This window comes from Melanostigma gelatinosum, assembly GCF_949748355.1.
Source record: "Melanostigma gelatinosum genome assembly, chromosome: 11".
NCBI classification, from domain to species: domain Eukaryota; kingdom Metazoa; phylum Chordata; class Actinopteri; order Perciformes; family Zoarcidae; genus Melanostigma; species Melanostigma gelatinosum.
The window spans coordinates 15,519,147-15,537,955 of NC_136644.1; the positions used below are offsets into that span (position 1 = coordinate 15,519,147).

An 18,809-nucleotide genomic window follows, 5' to 3' on the forward strand; every position below is an offset into this window, starting at 1 on the left:
ACATGGCCGCGATTCTGGTGGAACCCTTGTCCCACTAGTTTATGCGGAATTCCAAATCAGTCCGAGCGGGAGCGCTCTGCTGAATGTTAAGAGAACAGGCAGGGGGCAGTCAGTGGCGAGTGATCCTTCGGACACTCCTCCCTTAGCCAGCCGCTGCGGATATTGGTGACCCACCAGTTAGCCTGAGCGAGAGCACTCTGCAACTGTGGAAACAGGTCAGGCAAAGTCCTTATAGTGAGAGGGGCGAGGGCACTCTCTAAGCCCACTCTCTTCACTAAGATAGTTGCTGCAGATATTAGTGTCCCCCCAGTTAGCTTGAGCGAGAGCACTCTGTTACCGTAAAAAACGGACAAAACAGAACACAGTCCGTACAGTGAGAGGGGAGCGAGGCCACTCTTCACTAAGATAGTTGCTGCCGATATTGGTGTCCCACCAGTTAGCTTGAGCGAGAGCACTCTGCCACTGTGGAAACAGGTCAGGCAAAGTCCTTATAGTGAGAGGGGCGAGGACACTCTTCACTAAACTAATTGCTGCAGATATTGGTGTCCCACCAGTTAGCTTGAGCGAGAGCACTCTGCCACTGTGGAAACAGGCCAGGCAAGTCCTTATAGTGAGAGGGGAGCGAGGACACTCTTCACTAAGCTAGTTGCTGCAGATATTGGTGTCCCACCAGTTAGCTTGAGCGAGAGCACTCTGCTACTGTGAAAAACTGACAAAAAGAACACAGTCCTTACAGTGAGAGGGGAGCGAGGACACTCTTCACTAAGACAGCTGCTGCAGATATTGGTGTCCGACCAGTTAGCTTGAGCGAGAGCACTCTGCCACTGTGGAACAGGTCAGGAAAACAGTCCTCATAGTGAGAGGGGAGCGAGGACACTCTTCACTCGGATAGTTGCTGCAGATATTGGTGCCCCACCAGTTAGCTTGAGCGAGAGCACTCCGCTACTGTGAAAACGGACAAAAAAACTCACAGTCCTTACAGTGCGAGGACACTCTCCACTTGGACAGGTGCTGTGACTCTTGGTGTGCTACCAGTTAGCCTGAGCGAGGGCACTCTGCTAACTGATATCCGCTACCGATATGTCCATAATGTTTACAACAATCAATGGACCCACCGAGTATTAGCTTAGTCTAGTTAGCCGGAGCGAACTCGACAGCCGTAATGCGTAAAAACCATCAATGGGCACAACCTCGATGTTGATTTAGTCTAACTAGCATTCACCGAGTTAGCCTGAGCGAGCACATTCCGCTAACTGTGATCGTTGTAATGCTACAAAGTTGATGGCCAATACAAAGTTGATGGACGCAGTCCCAGCATCAGCTTTTGTTTAGCTAGTTTCCCACTGAGTTAACCTGAGCGAGGACGCTCTGTTAACTGTGACAGCTGTAAGGATACAAAGTTGATGGCTACAGCCCCAGTATCAGCTTTGTTTAGCTAGTTTTCCACTGAGGTAACCTGAGCGGGGACGCTCTGTTAACTGTGACAGCTGTAAGGATACAAAGTTGATGGCTACAGCCCCAGTATCAGCTCTGTTTAGCTAGTTTCCCACTGAGTTAACCTGAGCGAGGACGCTCTGTTAACTGTGACAGCTCTGTTAACTGTGACAGCCGTAAGGATACAAAGTTGATGGACGCAGTCCCAGTATCAGCTTTTGTTTAGCTAGTTTCCCACTGAGTTAACCTGAGCGAGGACGCTCTGTTAACTGTGACAGCTGTAAGGATACAAAGTTGATGGCTACAGGCCCAGTATCAGCTTTGTTTAGCTAGTTTCCACTGAGTTCACCTGAGCGAGGACGCTCTGTTAACTGTGACAGCCGTAAGGATACAAAGTTGATGGACGCAGTCCCAGTATCAGCTTTGTTTAGCTAGTTTCCCACTGAGTTAACCTGAGCGAGGACGCTCTGTTAACTGTGACAGCTCTGTTAACTGTGACAGCCGTAAGGATACAAAGTTGATGGACGCAGTCCCAGTATCAGCTTTTGTTTAGCTAGTTTCCCACTGAGTTAACCTGAGCGAGGACGCTCTGTTAACTGTGACAGCTGTAAGGATACAAAGTTGATGGCTACAGCCCCAGTATCAGCTTTGTTTAGCTAGTTTTCCACTGAGTTAACCTAAGCGAGGACGCTCTGTTAACTGTGACAGCCGTAAGGTTTACAAAGTTGATGGACGCAGTCCCAGCTAGCATCCAAGTTAGCCTGAGTGCAGACACTGCTAACTGCGAATTACGTCAGATGTAAAGATTAAATCTCCATGTACACAACGCCAATGCGGACTAGTGTCTCACAAAGTTTGCCTGAGCAGGAACACTCTGCTAACTGTGATAGCCGTAACACTGTGAAGGGCGGGCCGACAGCGTAATTCTACGCTCTCGTTAGCGCGCCACTCGATTACTAGAGCGGAAGCGCTCTGCCAACCGTGGAACAAACAACTGTTATAGAAAACCATGTTAATCGATCTTACCGATTGCTGTCATCACGACTTAGCTGCCCTTATCAGACTGGTGACGACCGATGATAGGGGCGTCCACCAGTCCGGGGCTTGATGTCCGCACGGCGAACACACCGTTCCCTCCGAAGAGGGACAGCTCGTCGCAGCCTTTGGAGGGCGAGAGAACCGCAACTCCGACCGGTAGTCACAAGGCTACAGCGACGAGCTCTAATATGTCTTGATCGTAGACACATCCTTGTTTAAGCTACCATGGTAGCTAACCTGCGACGCGAGAAGAAAAAAAGGACTGAGCTCAGGATGACACCGGAACTTATAGATGACGGTGGTCATCCGAGGTCACACGTGACTTTGTTGATATAAATATTCGACCTGCGCATGCGCGCGACGGAATACATTCAGTGTTAAGCACTGCCTCTGGCGGTCAGTAAGGATGAAATAGAACTCCTTTTCTTTTGCCTTATGTTTTGATGCTTTTAATGGTTTTATGTGAAGCACTTTGAATTACCTTGTTGAAATGTGCTATACAAATAAACTTGCCTTGCCTTGCCTTGCCTTACTCAAGGGAAATGCTGTCGAAGTCTGTCCATTTGTGGTAATTTTGGCTCTGGGTTTATGGTAAAGGTTTTCACCCAATTGATAAACAAATGGCCAAATCCAAACTTTGTATAAATACAGCCACTCTAGCCGATCAAAGGCCTTTTCAGCATCTAATGCTACAGCTACACTAGGTTCAGTTTTAGATTTAGTTAGATGGATAATATTAAAGAGTCTGCACAAGTTATTGGCTGATGAGCGTTTCAAAATAAAGCCGCTCTGGTCTGGGTTTATTAATTTTGGCAAATATTGGCCAAGCCTGTTAGCCAGTGCTTTGGAAATTAATTTATAATCTGAATTTAACAAGGAAATGGGTCGAAAAGAGGAACACTTGCATGGATCTCAATTTTTTTTGTGAATCAGTGATTATGGCAGTGGAAAATGATTCAGGAAGAGTTTGAGTTTTGGATGCTAAGTTAATCACATCCATTATGAGGGGAGTGAGTAAGTCCTTAAATTCTCTGTAGAATTCAGGAGGGAAGCCGTCCTCTCCTGGTGATTTATTGGGTTGTAGTGAACATAAGGCCTTTTCAATTTCTTTCTGGGTGAAGGGCAAATCAAGATTATGTTGGTCTTCGTGGCCGAGTTTCGGCAATTCAATAGTGGACAGAAATTCATCAATCTTAGATCGATCCTCTGGTGATTCTGATGTATATAGATTTGTATAAAACTGTTTGAATGAGTCGTTAATTTCTGTTGGGTTGTGTGAGATTGCACCCGTTTCAGTTTGAATTGCATTAATTAACCTTGAGCTTTCCTCTGCTCTCAATTGCCAGGACAGAATTTTGTGAGCTTTCTCTCCCAATTCATAATATTTTTGTTTGGTTCGTAAAATGGTTCTCAACTTTGTAGGTATGTAATGTATTGTATTTAAATGTTTTGTTAACCAGCCGTTGGTAAAGTTCTTTAGACCCAGATTGTTGAAACTTGGTGCTTTAGTTTATCAATTTGTGTTTGATCATAGGAGATACACTGGCTTTTGCACAGTGAATTTACAAAGAGGCTATGACACTCTGATGTCCACACTTAGCATCAATGAGTAGGGGAGTGAAATTTGTTAGCTTTAATGTGAATGGGCTAAATGGACCTGTTAAAAGGAAGAGAGTTTTGACACACCTTAAAAAATTGCAGACTCAGGCACTTGTGGCCATGGCCCATCTGAATCCACATAGTTAAATTGGGGATATGAACACGAAGTGCGCAAGTCACCAAATTGCAGCCTTTTTCAAATGGTGCTGTAGATGTTCATTTTCCTCTACTGAGCTCAATTGCCTCCATTCTGCTGCTTCTAAAAGTCGATGGTCGGCGAATCAAAGTGTCAACATAAACTCTGCGGTCTTACTTTATATTTTGTAGCCTTCATACATAGTCTTACAAAGGATCATTGCATTTACATTCAGGTTGGCTTCATGCAACATGAAACAAATTATTAACAGTAAGAAGCACAAGAAAAAATAGGCAAGGGTAAATATGGGTAAAGAAGCTCTTTGTTTCACCTCACAAAACATTCAGAGTTACATATTTTCTCTCCTTTGTTTCTGCATCATGTAACACATCACCGTTTGTCTCCCCTTGGTTTTTTAGTAAAATTCTTAGTAATAAACAGAAGCTACTGAGGAGGCGTACCACTCGGAAACATAGGTACAAAGCAGTTCTGCTCCCCTGTTATATGACGTTTTATTCAGGAATGCTGACTAATTCTTGGTGCATGAGTATCTGTAGGAGGCTATGTGCCCTCAGACAGGGCAGAGTAATTGAATATTGCAGGGAGACATCAGTCACCTTCGTAGTAATACACTATCTGCCTTTGTTTGATCTTTGCTTGAGCAATGCGCCATGTCTGCTTGTTGTGATTTTGGTTTTAACTACATTTGCTCTCAGAATATTTGAACCAGGATTCATTGTTGGTAGCAGATCGATCCCCTGTGAAATAATGAACATCTGTAAGCTTTTTCCTGACTGAAGAATAATTTTACGTCACAGACCGACATGTTTTTCTTTATGCAGCTCCTGGAGTTACATCTCAACTTCTTATCACACTGTACACCTCGTATTGTAGATACAAACTTTAATTTATAATTATTTGTACTATGTTTCTGGTCACTCAAACACGTCATGTTCCTCTGTATCCACAATCAAAGACAAGTGATATTCTATATTTTTTATTGTCAACAAAGCTAGTGAGAAGACTAAAACCAGCGATGGATTGAGCAATTAGCAAGGTAGCTGGCTAACTGGCCAGCCGCTGAATGAATAAATCATGACAAGTTCATCCACACACTCTTGTCATAGCCATAGCCAGGTATCTCAAATGTATGTGATATTGGTTGTTTTCCATCCACCGTGACGTAATCGTGACTTAAAAGGGTCTATAAAGCTCCATTGTTGTCCATAATCTATTAAAAACTGATCGATGAGCCACACTGTTGCACTGGGTGACGTTACCATTAACATGACTACTCTTTTATTTTGACGCAATCCCACACTCACTGTCCTGCTGATGTAAATCCTGACTAGAGCACCAAATGTGTATTAATCCACAGCTGAAAGTACTGAAAATAACCATTTACTGCCATTTGAGCATTGTTTGATAAAGCCTACCAGCTGTACAATTTACTGAGCCATTTTTAGAAACTACAAAACATATTTTGACCCGTTTTTAAAGATTGACTGCTTCAGTTGGAACCATTGAGCAGTTGCCACGAAGAGGGACACAAAGACACACAAAAACAGTTGGTTTTGGTCTTCTCATTTGATTGGCCAACACTAACATAAATATAGATACAAGCCTTATCCTTTGATGTAAAACTACTCATGCAATACACAATACCACTTTTAAATGAGCCATGCCTGAAGCTAGTGCACTGTATTTGCATGCAGTCATTATATAAAGCGGCACAATAACAGAATCAGCCGCTCCCTTACTTTCTCTTCTTCTCATTGTCCTGTTCCTTCCCTTTACACAAGTCTTTTTCATCACTTTTCTTTCATAACCTCCCCTTTCATGACTCGTTACATGGCATTTATGTACAATAAATCCTTTTGCTTTAAATGGTGATGGAGGGTATGGTAAGAAACGTGTTACGATACAAGCACAAATGAAAGTAACAACATTTAACCATATAATATGACAATGTGACATTTCATTTTGCAACATGCTAAATAATTGGTCATATCAAATGACATACTTTAGCTAATGCAGTGGATAAAAACACATCAAGACACAACCTACACAACACAGTGGAAACATCAAACCTAACCTGAGCTTGCATTTTGTGGAAAGCACCTGCTACAATGCTGCGATGCATGCTCGTCTTTTTCCATCTTGTCCTGCAGCCCCTCAGCCTCATACTAGAAGATAAAGTTCTGGATGATTACAAAAGACAAGATTGTGTAAAGGAACGGCATCATGACATGAGGCTTGGATGATTTATGTTGCTGCTCTTATAGACTTTCAACATTAACATATCTTCATATGTCATTCCACCTCTTCACAACATCATTCCCTTCTTATTCTTCTCCTCACTCCAACTCCCCTCCCTACCACTGTTCATTCATCCCTATTTCACCCTACAGTCATAAGTTGAGCTTCAAAGACCGGGTGAGGATGGCGAGCCCCCGAGGTCAGAGCATCAAAAACAGGCAGGCGTCAGTGAACGAACGGCGGTCTCCGGTGGCTGAGGCCGGGACAGAGGCCACGAGCCCTGCCAAGGTACAGAAGAGCTGGAGCTTCAACGACCGCACGCGCTTCAGACCCTCACTCCGCCTTAAGAGCCAGTCGCGCTCCACCACTGACGGTGAGTGACACTGTCCCATTATTCCCCTTCCAGACACCGTTTAACTTAGCTTTGGATTAATTAGCAGTTCTAGGTTTGGTGGCGATTGTTACAAATTCAAGGTAGAATTCATTGTCATTCTCTCATTACTTGGCACAGTGCTACATTGAATGCACAGTGCTACATTGAATGAGATTTAAACCAAAAAAAAAAGAAGCTTTTTGAGGTTGATTAATTACAAAACGCTAAAATCATAAAGAATAGTTTAACATTTTGAAAATATTGCGTGTGTTCACTTTCTTGCCTAGTGCTAGCTGAGAGCTCATTAATTAGCACCTTAAGAAGAAAGTCTTGTCTTGGCGGGCACTTTAACTGAGTGTTATTGTCACCGTGAGGTTGCCAGGTAATTAAATAGCTACAGTGTAGTGGTGCCATTGGTTTTATTTGGACTGAGCAAAGTTTCCCCGTGCTTCCAGTTTTTATGCTACGCTAACTGTTCTGTGGCTCTCGCTTCATATTAGCAAACATAAATGAAATCCTTCAAATCAAACTCTCAGCAAGAAAGAGAATACAAAATGTCAAACGATTCCTTCAAGTCCAATCATGAGGTAACTGTAGCCCCCCAGCATCACTACATGTATGTAATTGGTTTATTGACTGACCATCCAACCCACAAATGGTTGTGCCCACTAATTCAGGCAAATGAGTTGGGGAATGCTAATGGTTATTTGTGCTTACTTCGTTCGGCCTAGCGGTGCCGGCCTGGCAAGCCCTCCTGGGTAACAGCCAGCTGGTGTTTGTGGTGGGTGGACTGATGGATTGATTGAAGGTGGGGGTGTTGAGTTCCAGCAGCCACAAGGGAACTCAGAGGCGGCCAGCTGGCTGAGGCCTACTGGTGGAGAGGAATCAATAACCAAGCTAGCCAAAACCAAACTGGTTGGCTGGTCAGCCACGCTCCTTCTGATCATTCACTGTCACCGACATGTTGGCTAACTGAGATGTTAGAAGAGGGGTATTTGAATAATTCATGTTTTGTTTAATGGAGAGAATCATTAATGAGCACTGCTTAACATTTTCATCAGGCGACACACACTATCTTTTAATAATCAGTAGCTTTGACTCATTGTATTACACACAAATGAAAACACTTGAGCACATGCAGACCCTACAGGCTGTGATATATTAAAGCATTTCATTAAACTGAGCAAATGGCTGAACTCTGCTGTCCAGTTCTTGTGCTGTAACCCTCTGCGTACCTCCTCCAGGTGTCGTAACTCAGAAGGCCAATAAAAAGAGCAGCATTGTCACAAGGTTGCATTGTTAGCGATATATCTGCAGGCACACCAGAGACATGTTCTTTACAACTAGTCTGCTGTTCTGGACAGCAGCTCAAAACACAGTTTCTCTTCAGTGTATGAAAATAAAATATACGTGTCTTCCACTCACAATTCAGTTCACTTGAGTCCAGCCATTTTCAGCATGTTTGCATGCAGTGGCGGCTGGTGGATTTTTTTTTGGGTAGGGCCATCCAATCAATTTCAGCAAATAGTATGATTCAATGCAAAAAAAAAAAAAGGTATCAAAAACGCATTAGTACTTTGCAGTTACATTGTTGTCATTTATTCCAACACTGACATAATAATAAGAACATCTTATTCATATATATATATATATATATATATATATATATATATATATATATATATATATATATATATATATATTGTCCGAGGAGTCAGTCTCGTCATGCCCACGCAAAGCCAACTCAAAAGCCCCACAAAACTTGACACAATCAAATACTTTTGAAAAAATGTTCCGGTTTTTATCCACCTCCTCGTGTTTCTTTACCGCAAGCCGGTGACCGTTGTCCAGCTGGGTAGCGAGAACACGCGAGATGAGAACTAGACGCGAGAGACACGGGCACTCGCAGCCATGGGCCAGATGAGAATGGCCCTCCCGGAAGTCTTTTTTAGGGCGCTGATTGGCTAAATTGTAAGTCACTCATTTATTTCTTTAATCAGTGATTGGCTAAGCTGCTTATTAGACCCGTCTTCCTTGGGCCAAATCGATCTGGCCCCAGCACGTGCACGCGCAGTAGAGACTTGCACGGGGACAGCTGAGAGGTGCACCAGCGGAGAGGACAAGCAGGGAAAAGCATTTATTTTGCGCAGATATCCTATTTTAAAAATATTACTAGGTATATTACATAGTTCAAAAACACAAATATTGACAATTTGTATAATTTATTAATATTATTATTTTTTAAAACAATTAATAATATCATTTTTATTTTTATTTTTGTGGCTCAAGGTGGGTGGGGCCAGGCCCCGTGGCCCTCTATTGGCCGGCCGCCACTGTTTGCATGCATTGCTGTTTAATCACTAATATCACAATAATCTGACTTTGATAAGGTCCGTGTGACCTTTACTTTACAGGTAATGCAGCTAGATGTTTGCTCTGGGACACCCTTACTTCAGGTTTCCTAAAGCTTCACAAATTGTAATTTTTTTATTAAGTGTATCAATAGCCAATGTGAAAGTGGTGGCTTAATAGTGATTACCCACCGATGCTCCAATGCTGCACTCCTACAGAGCAGTTTAGCTTCTTTGAGCTCATTGCTTTTGGTTTTCTGGCCCACAAACTCTGCTCTCAAACTTGTCTCCAGCAGCAGCAGCAGGCAGCCGGCAGCAGTTTTCAATGAAAAATCTCTAGTAAACCCACTGTATGCTCCCCACTTAGCACCGAATGGCAGACAGGTGAAGTTAGCGACTATAGCTGGTGCGCATAGGGGAGCATTTAGCAGCTAAAGTCAGATATTTCCCTCCGGAGTAGGTGGAGACCAAACGCACACCTTAAAATGACAAATTTAGATTTTCATTCTTCGGGTGGATGAAAACACAACATGCTGGCAAGTCTGCCTGACTGTAACAATTTTAAAAGGTGATAATATGTCTGTTCTGTTTTCAGCTTGTTCCACCATCCTCCCACAAAATGGAAAATGCAGCGTAACATTCTTTTAAATATCACATAATGCTGCGTCTGAAAGTGACATGGAAGGAATTACGTTCTTTTTCAAAAATCAGTTACTGAAATGTTGCCATGATTGTGAGAGTAAAAACCTCCCTGTTCTACAACCACGCAGGGAGGACTGATAATAGTGGCACGAATCTGATCACTTACGGCTGAGGTTTCAGAGTAGTAAGACTAATGCAACACAAGTAAATGCACTCTCTAAGTCCCTGCCTCACAGTAAACTGTTTTATGCATTCATGTAAAATGTTGCTGGGGACATAATGTAGTCTGATCTATGAACAATATTGAATTCATCCTCCTTTTCTGTATCCTCTTTCCCAGCAGACTCCAACATGGCAGGGGAGGATGGCTACGATGAGAAAGGCTGTCACTGCGAGATCTCGGTAGAGGACTTGCTGCCCTCCGTAAAGTCTGTCATTAGAGCCGTCAGGTGAGTCAAAGCCTCATTCGATCCAGCTAATACTGTATTAGTTATACTGCCAAGCTTGCATGCAAACAAACCCCAATATCAACCCCCTGCTAGCAGCTTACCTGATTGAACATGCTCAGGGGATTAAAGTGACCGGAGGACATATATTTTTTATGTTTCATCTCGGGTTCATGTGATTGGATACAGTGTTGCGGCAGGAAATATGGTTAGTGGGAGCATTAACAATGAAAAGCAATGTAAAGTGACAGAACCATGATGTGAAACATAGTCAGGCAGGAGCAGGACATTTGAAAGAATTGAAAGAATGAAAGAATTAAGTCTTAAATATGTTTACATTATGGTTCAACTGTTTTAAGAAGAAAGACCCAGATAAAATCTAAACAAAAGATTGATTTAGGGATAATATCATAATTCATACTTGTGTTTTATAAATTTAAAGTTAGAAAAAGAAGAAATACATTTTTTTCAAGTTTTTACTGTGGGATGAAAACAGCAAAGTGCTAATTGTTCATCTGTTAATGTTAGGGACAGATGCAGTTTTCATACAAAGGACCACATGTTTAAGTAAAAGCTGCTTTAAGAAAGCTATTTTATTTTAAAGTCTTGCTTTTTTGAAAGTTTGCAACAATAATCTTCACAGTATGGCATCACATAATGCTTTTTTATTGTTTGAAAGACACTCATATTTAAAAACAATCTTCCGTGTGTGTGAGAGAGAGAGAAGGATTGTAAATATTACAACTATTGCAGTGGCGGCATTCAGCTGTTAATAGTTCATTCGAACACCCCAAGTCACTGTTTCCATGACTTTGCAAAATTAAACAAACACTTACTTTTAATGTATAATATACTGTAGATTTTATAGCTTAAGGTCCCATTCCTAAAGGATACAAATCTTACTTGTATGTCTCTGCATTTTGGCATCTTCTATAATAATCACTTATGATGCAGCATAGATTCTTTTAAATGCATGAAACTTAGCGTCAACAATAAAATGCTATGATGAAGAATGCCTTATTATAGATTATAGCAAAATATATATTTATGGTAAATAGTTATGTTCAATGGAGCTGTACAGTGCCTTTCTAGTCTTTCGACCAATCAAAGCTCTTTTACACTAAATGCTATTCACCCATTGATAAACTGATTGAGGAGCAATTGGGGGGGGGGGGGGGGGCCCATCGACAAGGACCAGAGGAGCTGCGGATCGAACCACCAATCTTCTGATTGAGTGATGACCCGCTCTATCTTCTGAGCCACACTGTTGATATTGTGCTTCAGAAAGCATTGTGGTTTATGAGTGTGGTTACAAAGCATTATGAATGCATTATATTTCACTGTGAATACTCATATAAACCACTATAAATGTTATTTTACATTATGGTGGAAGAGTTAAACTCTTAACCGATAATACCTAATGTTGACTGTTGCTTAATTAATCCTGAATATTTGATGTTCTGTTGAAATACTTCACATTTGAAGCCAGGCTTAGTTGTATTCCTCTTGGTCCTTAAGGACCCTAACCCAGATTCCTTCCCCACACATTCAGTCAAATTCTCTTGAATTTTTCCTTGAGGCTTCGCAGGTGCATAAATTCAGAGCTGCTTTTTCAGCATGTTAGTTTTACTTTTACGCAGCTAAAATAAGCAGCCACAACCTCACTGGATGTTTTTATAATGTTCAAGAGATTGTTCAGGTGTTCTGACTGTTTGTGAAGAAACACTTTGAAATAAAACAAGGAAAATAAAGGTACGGTTTGGTGTGTTTTCATTTGCGACAGTTTTTAAAATATCTCTCAGCTTCTGGGTAGTGACTGCAGGCCATGTGTAAACTGACTGTCTAAGAGCTCCTCCTTGTGGCTGATTCATGAATTTCTGCGGTTTGTGCAGGATAATGAAGTTCCATGTTGCCAAGAAGAAGTTTAAGGAGACCCTGCGTCCTTACGATGTCAAGGATGTGATTGAACAGTACTCTGCCGGTCACTTGGACATGCTGTGTCGCATCAAGAGCCTGCAGACCAGGTGTGATGACAGACTGCATACACTGCATGACAACAGCTGTCAGACTTCGCTGTCTATCTAGAGCTGTTTGAGCACACCAACTGATTTATCTGCATCTTGGTGTGTATGTGCGTGTACATGTGTATGCGTGCACCTGCACTCATACATGCATAACACATGATGTGTGTTATACGGATGTTTGTTCTTTGCATGTATGTGTAGGCACACGTGTACCTCTGTGTGTTTGCATGCTTGTGTGTGTTCCCTTTGCTTCCCTCACAGGCTGGACATGATAGTAGGCCCACAACCCCTGAGCAGCCGAGCCAAGACCTTTTCCTCCCCCTCCCTGCCCGTCTATTACAGCCAGGGCAGAAAGAACTCCACCCAGGGGTCAGAATGGGTAGTTTTAAAATCTGGATTATAAAACAAAGTTGAACTTTCTTCTTTGAATTGATTGATCTGGACGCACGCACGCACACGAGTTTTGTTTGGGCATTTGCTATTTTTTTTATCTGTCCGGTAAATCGGTCCGACCATATTCTGCTGAACCTCACTGGATTGAGCAGGAATAGTCTTTCTATAAAGGAACTGAATATGTGCTGTCATGAATAAAATATTGTATTCAGAAATGGATAAAGAAAACCTCTGACTATTTGATAAATAAGAAACACATTTAGCAACACGCCATCCTTACATGTTTGGCAATGTTTTCTCATCCAGTGAGGAAGTCTAACCCCTAACTTGCCTGTATTTGTTGAAAAAGAAAATATGCTTATGATAATCTCTTTTTGTTGCAGTTTCAACCTTTCTTCATTTCTGTGGGCTGCCTTGTGGATTTCTACTTTGTCACTTTTTTTCTTTCCATCATTAATGTCTTATTGTGTTTGCATGTGCTTGTGTGTGTGTGTGTGTGTGTGTGTGTGTGTGTGTGTGTGTGTGTATTCCAGAGTGGACCAGATCCTCGGGAGAGGCCAGATACCTTTGGATAAGAAGATTCGAGAAAAGCTGCTGTCTGATGGAGATATTTTAGAGGACATGAGCATGTTGGGTCGAGTCTGTAAGGTGGAGCGGCAGGTCTGTGTTCTGCTTGTTTTATTTTCTAATAATGTATTCAATAACCGACAACCAGTATGCATTTACTCTACGCGTTTTTGGCACAGACCCATTCCTCTCATTGAAGGGCAGTGGCCAGTCACTGATTGTCACAGTAGTTAATTACACCAGAGGCCTACGAAATGTATTGTGAAGTTATGTATCACAATAATACTTTGCTAAATACTGCACTGATATATTCTTTGTAACTTTGAAATACGTTTTGGCTTGCAAATTACATATCTCGTTGCCCATTGTGTGATTCCCATAAAATGATTTGATGGGAATTAAAAGAGTAAAGCAGCGGCTGTTTCACAAGAAACAGCATGTAATCTGCCTAAAACGGTCACTTTTTTAGTTTGATACTGTGTCTCCGAACCCCACCCGGTATGCCACCAGAATAGTTTGAAAAGGTTATAATCACATATAAAAGTCCCTGCTTACTCATCTCCCATCCTCCCTTTCTCTCCTCACAGGTCCAGTCGATTGAGTCAAAGCTTGACTCCCTGCTCGACATCTATCGTCAGGCTTTGCGTAAAGGATCGTCTTCAGCCCTCACACTCTCCTCTCTGCCCCTGTTTGAGTTGGAGCAAACCTCTGACTACCACTCCTCTGTCTTCGGCAAGGACCTGTCCAGCTCCACCCAGGCCAGCAGCAGCGGAGCACTCCCCCCTGGTAGCAACTCCCACCTCTCCCAGGGAGGTCTCCATCTTATTCTGGCGCCTCCCAACGAGCTAAACCGCAATCTCAATGCCTCGTCATCCGCGGGCCTCGCATCCTCCCCTTTCAGCCCGTCACCGCTGCCTGAACATCATCATCATCACCACCAACGTCATGCTCATCATCTCCACCATCATCATACCCAGGCTCAGGCCACCATGCCTGAAAGTGGCACTGATGAGGCAGTGGGGAGCTCTCCACCCATCCTCACCCCAAATATCGTCAGTGGTGGGGGTGGAGGAGTTGGAGATGGAGGGTTTCCTCTTCTGGCGAGGCTTCCTCCACCACCCCCTCCCAGCCGGAGTGGGGGCCCAAGCAACCTGCCACGTGCGACCTCCACAGAGGTGTCCCCTTACATGGAGGACTTTTGTGGAAGTTTAGGAATGCAGATGGAGGACAGCAGTTTTAGGAAGGACCTTGGGTTGGGGCCTGGCAGGCTGGACCAGAAGCTGCAGAGCACCAGCAGGCTTAATACTAAGGAAGAAGGCTCCTGGAGGAGACATATGGGCCTGGAGCTGCAGCCCCTGGTGTCGCCAGCCCTGGACTGCTGCTCTGGTCCCAGCCAGATGGACTGCTTGGGCAAGTCCATGTCAGTGCAGGACCTGATGCAGTCACCCCCAGGGACTGTCCAGGATGCCCACCACAGCCACAGCCTCTCATCACCAAGCCCCAGTACAAGCAGTGACTCCCCCATTGGCTTCCGCAGCTGTAGCCAAGACCCTGGGGGAGGTGGTGGTATTGGAAGGAGTGGTGGAGGAGGATGGGGTGAGGAGGACCTCTTTATCAGCGACAGGGACCTAGAGGCGCAGGAATTTGACTTCCTGTCACTGGGGACTACGGAGGCCCACTCCCACTCATCGGAGCTCCTGAAGACTGACAGCAGAGTAGGGGCAGGGTCCCAAGGCTCTAACCGTAGCCTGGCCAGCGGTCACACATCCTCGCCTTCCGCTGGCAAGACCGATTTGCTGGACATGCCGCACATGCGGCTGAAATAAACTTGCCTACTTGTTCAGAAGACACGCAAATCTCACCTCACAGAGACTGTTTTTGTCCTTTTTGGAGGGGGGGATTATAACAGTGGGAACTTTTTTGTTTATTTTCATGTCGATCCATTTGATAAGAATCACAGTATTTTCATACAGGCGGATCATATGGCATATCATTGCATGAGTTACTCTTAGTTTTAGAGTGTGATTTACAAATGAGATAAAAGATGAGGACTTGTATAATAGGAACACAGGCCCCCAAAACCTGAGAATTTGCTATTAGACAAAGCCAACTAAACCTCCTGAAAGACGGTTGGTTGATATGTGACCTTGAGACAGAGCATCAGCATTGCATGTTTTTATTCAAAGATACTGAGATTAGCAAGAAACAGTTTACACTTAAAGTAGGAAGGCATGGCCATCAAACACTTTGAGAACACAACTCACATATTTTGTAAGTAATGGGAAAAGAAATGGGACTTCATTCCTAAATGTGACCATTCAACATCCACTTCCTGCCTCTCCAAACACATGATAGGCTTCCATATTGAAGGTAATGTTACCTTGTCATTGCCACACTTTAGATTCTCCATTATTATCACTATTTCTATTTAATTTCTATAATATTGAGTCTATTTTAGAAAAAAAAATTTACCCTCAAATCGTATGAATTACTGTCCTCAACCAATGACTTTGGTTGCCCACAATCGTTTCAAAAATACCACACACCCAGTGTACATGCAAGTTTAGCTTGTATACTACAGCTCTTGTATTTTTGACAATTTCTGAATACGGGCAACACAGTTTTACATTTGAAGTATTCATTCTACAGTTTCAGGTTGGCAATAATGTTTGTACAGTAAATCAGTGAGACTCCTCAAATTTACTTGAGTTGTGTAATCTGTCACAGTGAACATCAGGTCATTTTAGCAGTAAAATAATCATTGTGTGGTTATGTGGTTGAAAATACAAAAAACAAAGTCAATGTTATATAAATTACTTGAAACAAGCCAGTTTGAAAAGTCTGTAAACCTAATACATTAGACACAATACATCCACATTTCTTATAAAGGACAGGTCCTTTCATTTTTTTCTAGTTATAGGCCTACTCTGAATTGTTGGGTATCTTATTTTGAAACTCTTGGACAACCACAACTTGTTACTGAGGAGTACAGCAGGAAAGACCAGACAGAAAAGAGAATTTTTGGTGTTGCTGTAAATGCCAAATATTTGGATGCTTCACTGTCCCTTCTGCCAACTGTCTGCTGTATGAGGTGCCCCATGTTCAAAGCACATGCATGTATACAGCTATGTGCGCACACAGCCAACTGTAACTTTGTGCTGGGCGGTATACCGGTTTGAATTTCCCTTACAATATCATATTTTCATATACCGCCAGAGGAGAAGAGCCGTGAATGTGATGCTGCTAGCTAGTAGCATAACTTTTAACAGCTGCGAGGAGGAGCTGTGTTTGTTTACTGGTTATACAAAAAAGATCTGACGGAGCCACTGTTGTTGCCAGTGGTGCAGTAGTTAGCAACAACCGTCAACCAGCACACAACGTGCTGAAAGAATAAAAGTGCGATTTGAGGCTTTCAGTAGGGCCAGTGAAGCCAAAGGGTCAGACATCGCTTGAAAAGGCAGTTGCCTGAAGCACTACAGCAAAAGCAAGCGGTGGAGCGACATTACGAACACTATTTCAATCAACCTATGCAAGGACGTGGTCCTGCTACAGACAGTGAAGAAAGACGACATCAATGATTATCAAACTGCATTCGATCTATGTTTTGTCCGGGCAAATACTTCAGCCAAGCTGTTATCCCAACATTATACCAACCACACGACCTACAGTCGCCACAACAGTTTATAGTGTTTATACAACTATCTTAAAACATTTTGGTTTTTACAATGTTGCAGTTTGCACAATAAGAACAGTATACATTCTGTAACTGTTTCATGCATTCTGATGTCTTCATATATTGTATAATTTTGTGGGGCCAAGCAAATTCTATGATAATTAAAGCCTTCAGTATATACATTTTTTATATATTCTATTTACTGCTGACTGTAGAACAAGCCTGCATAAACCTATATAAAGGCCCGGTCATACCAAAAAAAAAAAACAGTGATAGGCCTACTACCAGAATCTTAAAAAATACTGTGATACTGATTTTTGGTCACACCGCCCAGCACTATCTTGGGTACAGTTCAGAGAAACAAGGAGGAGTTGTTGCTTATTCTCTTATCAATTATGCACCAGCCAGTTGGGTTTCCAGCTGTTGACAGCCATGGATTGAAACACATCTTGAATGTCATTTCTTGGTTCGTAATATCAGTTTGATGTTTTGTCCGAATATAAACAAAGCACTTTTGTTTTGGTTCAGAAACAGATACACTGAAAGAAATGTTAAGAAATGCTAACTGTGTATTGCATTTGGCTTTTTGCCACCCTGTTTTTACATGAAATGAAGATATATTATTTAATTCATGGTCAATGTTTGCTTTTTTTCATACAGTGTAATGTTGGATTATTTTTGCTTTCTTGAAGTGTACTTGCTGCAGAATGTATTCCTGTTGCATGGTACAGAATCAGGTGAATAATTATAGCACCACACGTGGCAGGTAAATACTACCAATAAAGCATCCAACGCCTCAGTGGTGAATCATGAACTTCAGCTCGCAGTACCTCAACAAAGACCCATATCCAGAACCAGAGTATATGTGAAGGAGGCTTGGGGTCAGTTTGCTTTGTGGATTTTACTTTCTTTCAGATATTTACATTTATTTTGCATGAAGAGGTTGTCGTATACAAATCTATAACTGAGAACGAATGCCACGTGTCATTAAGACAAATCACTATGTATGGTTCAACTTGATTGCATCAGAAGTAAAAGGACCTCAGTACAGTGCAGTACATACAGTGTAATATATCGGTGCCTTGCTTTTGTGGTAGATATTCATCTCCATATCTACAATTTCCAGAAAAGTGCATTAGGTTCCTCCGAACAGAAACGGTTGTCTTCATTTTCTCTCTTTGTAAATGTTACTGACTTACGGAATTTTACGTTGTCGTTTTTTTTTTTGTTATTCCAAGATCATTTTGCCACGGGCATACAACACGTTAACATTCTGTCTCGTGTCTTTTAATTTATTTAAATTATGAGCACATATTTACACACTCGTAATAATCTCAGTTGGATTTATGAAGCATGTAATGTAATGGAAATGCAAGTGGACTTTGAGTCTCATTCATCAATAAAGGAAATTCTATGAGGAGTTTGTCGTTTGCTTTCTCATCATTCACTAACAGAGTGAGGTTCTACAGGCTTAGCAATGATACCAGCGACAAAGACATTCTTTATCAACATCTTTACTTTTATGAACAAGTGCTTACAAATAACAGTGGTTAAAGTGCATGAGATAAACTGCAACAGGACATTAAGATTCCAGGTATCAGACAGTTTCTGAAGCTGTTTCTTTAAATTGCAAACTTGGTGTATGGAGCCATGCTGGATTTGGTAACCTGAGCTGCCAGAGCAAAGCCGCTACACGACACCAAAGTACGGCGGGACACTTGCAAGCTACGGTGCTCTTAAAAACGTTTGGAAGGACCCGAGTGGATCTCCAGATCAACGAACAAGTTCGCAGGGAAACTTATTATCAGGGAAAATTATCACATATGGGCTCACTTTTCTACAGCATTTCAAGTATTCAGCTATCACTGATTGTA

At 42.3% G+C, this 18,809-nt stretch overlaps 1 protein-coding gene across 1 annotated transcript in view; it reads left to right on the forward strand.

Moving 5' to 3' along the window:
* Window positions 1-18,336, forward strand: part of LOC306784659 (potassium voltage-gated channel subfamily KQT member 5-like) — a gene marked incomplete at its 5' end in the record, with an annotated part of 115,131 nt that extends 96,795 nt beyond the window's left edge. The window contains 7 exons of the mRNA XM_079278720.1: window positions 4,627-4,683; window positions 6,619-6,839; window positions 10,173-10,281; window positions 12,171-12,302; window positions 12,564-12,671; window positions 13,229-13,355; window positions 13,850-18,336. Of these exons, the coding sequence (XP_079134846.1) occupies window positions 4,627-4,683; window positions 6,619-6,839; window positions 10,173-10,281; window positions 12,171-12,302; window positions 12,564-12,671; window positions 13,229-13,355; window positions 13,850-15,088 (1,993 nt within the window). The 3' untranslated portion in view covers window positions 15,089-18,336. The remainder of the gene's footprint in view (window positions 1-4,626; window positions 4,684-6,618; window positions 6,840-10,172; window positions 10,282-12,170; window positions 12,303-12,563; window positions 12,672-13,228; window positions 13,356-13,849) is intronic.
* Window positions 18,337-18,809: the final 473 nt, after the last annotated feature.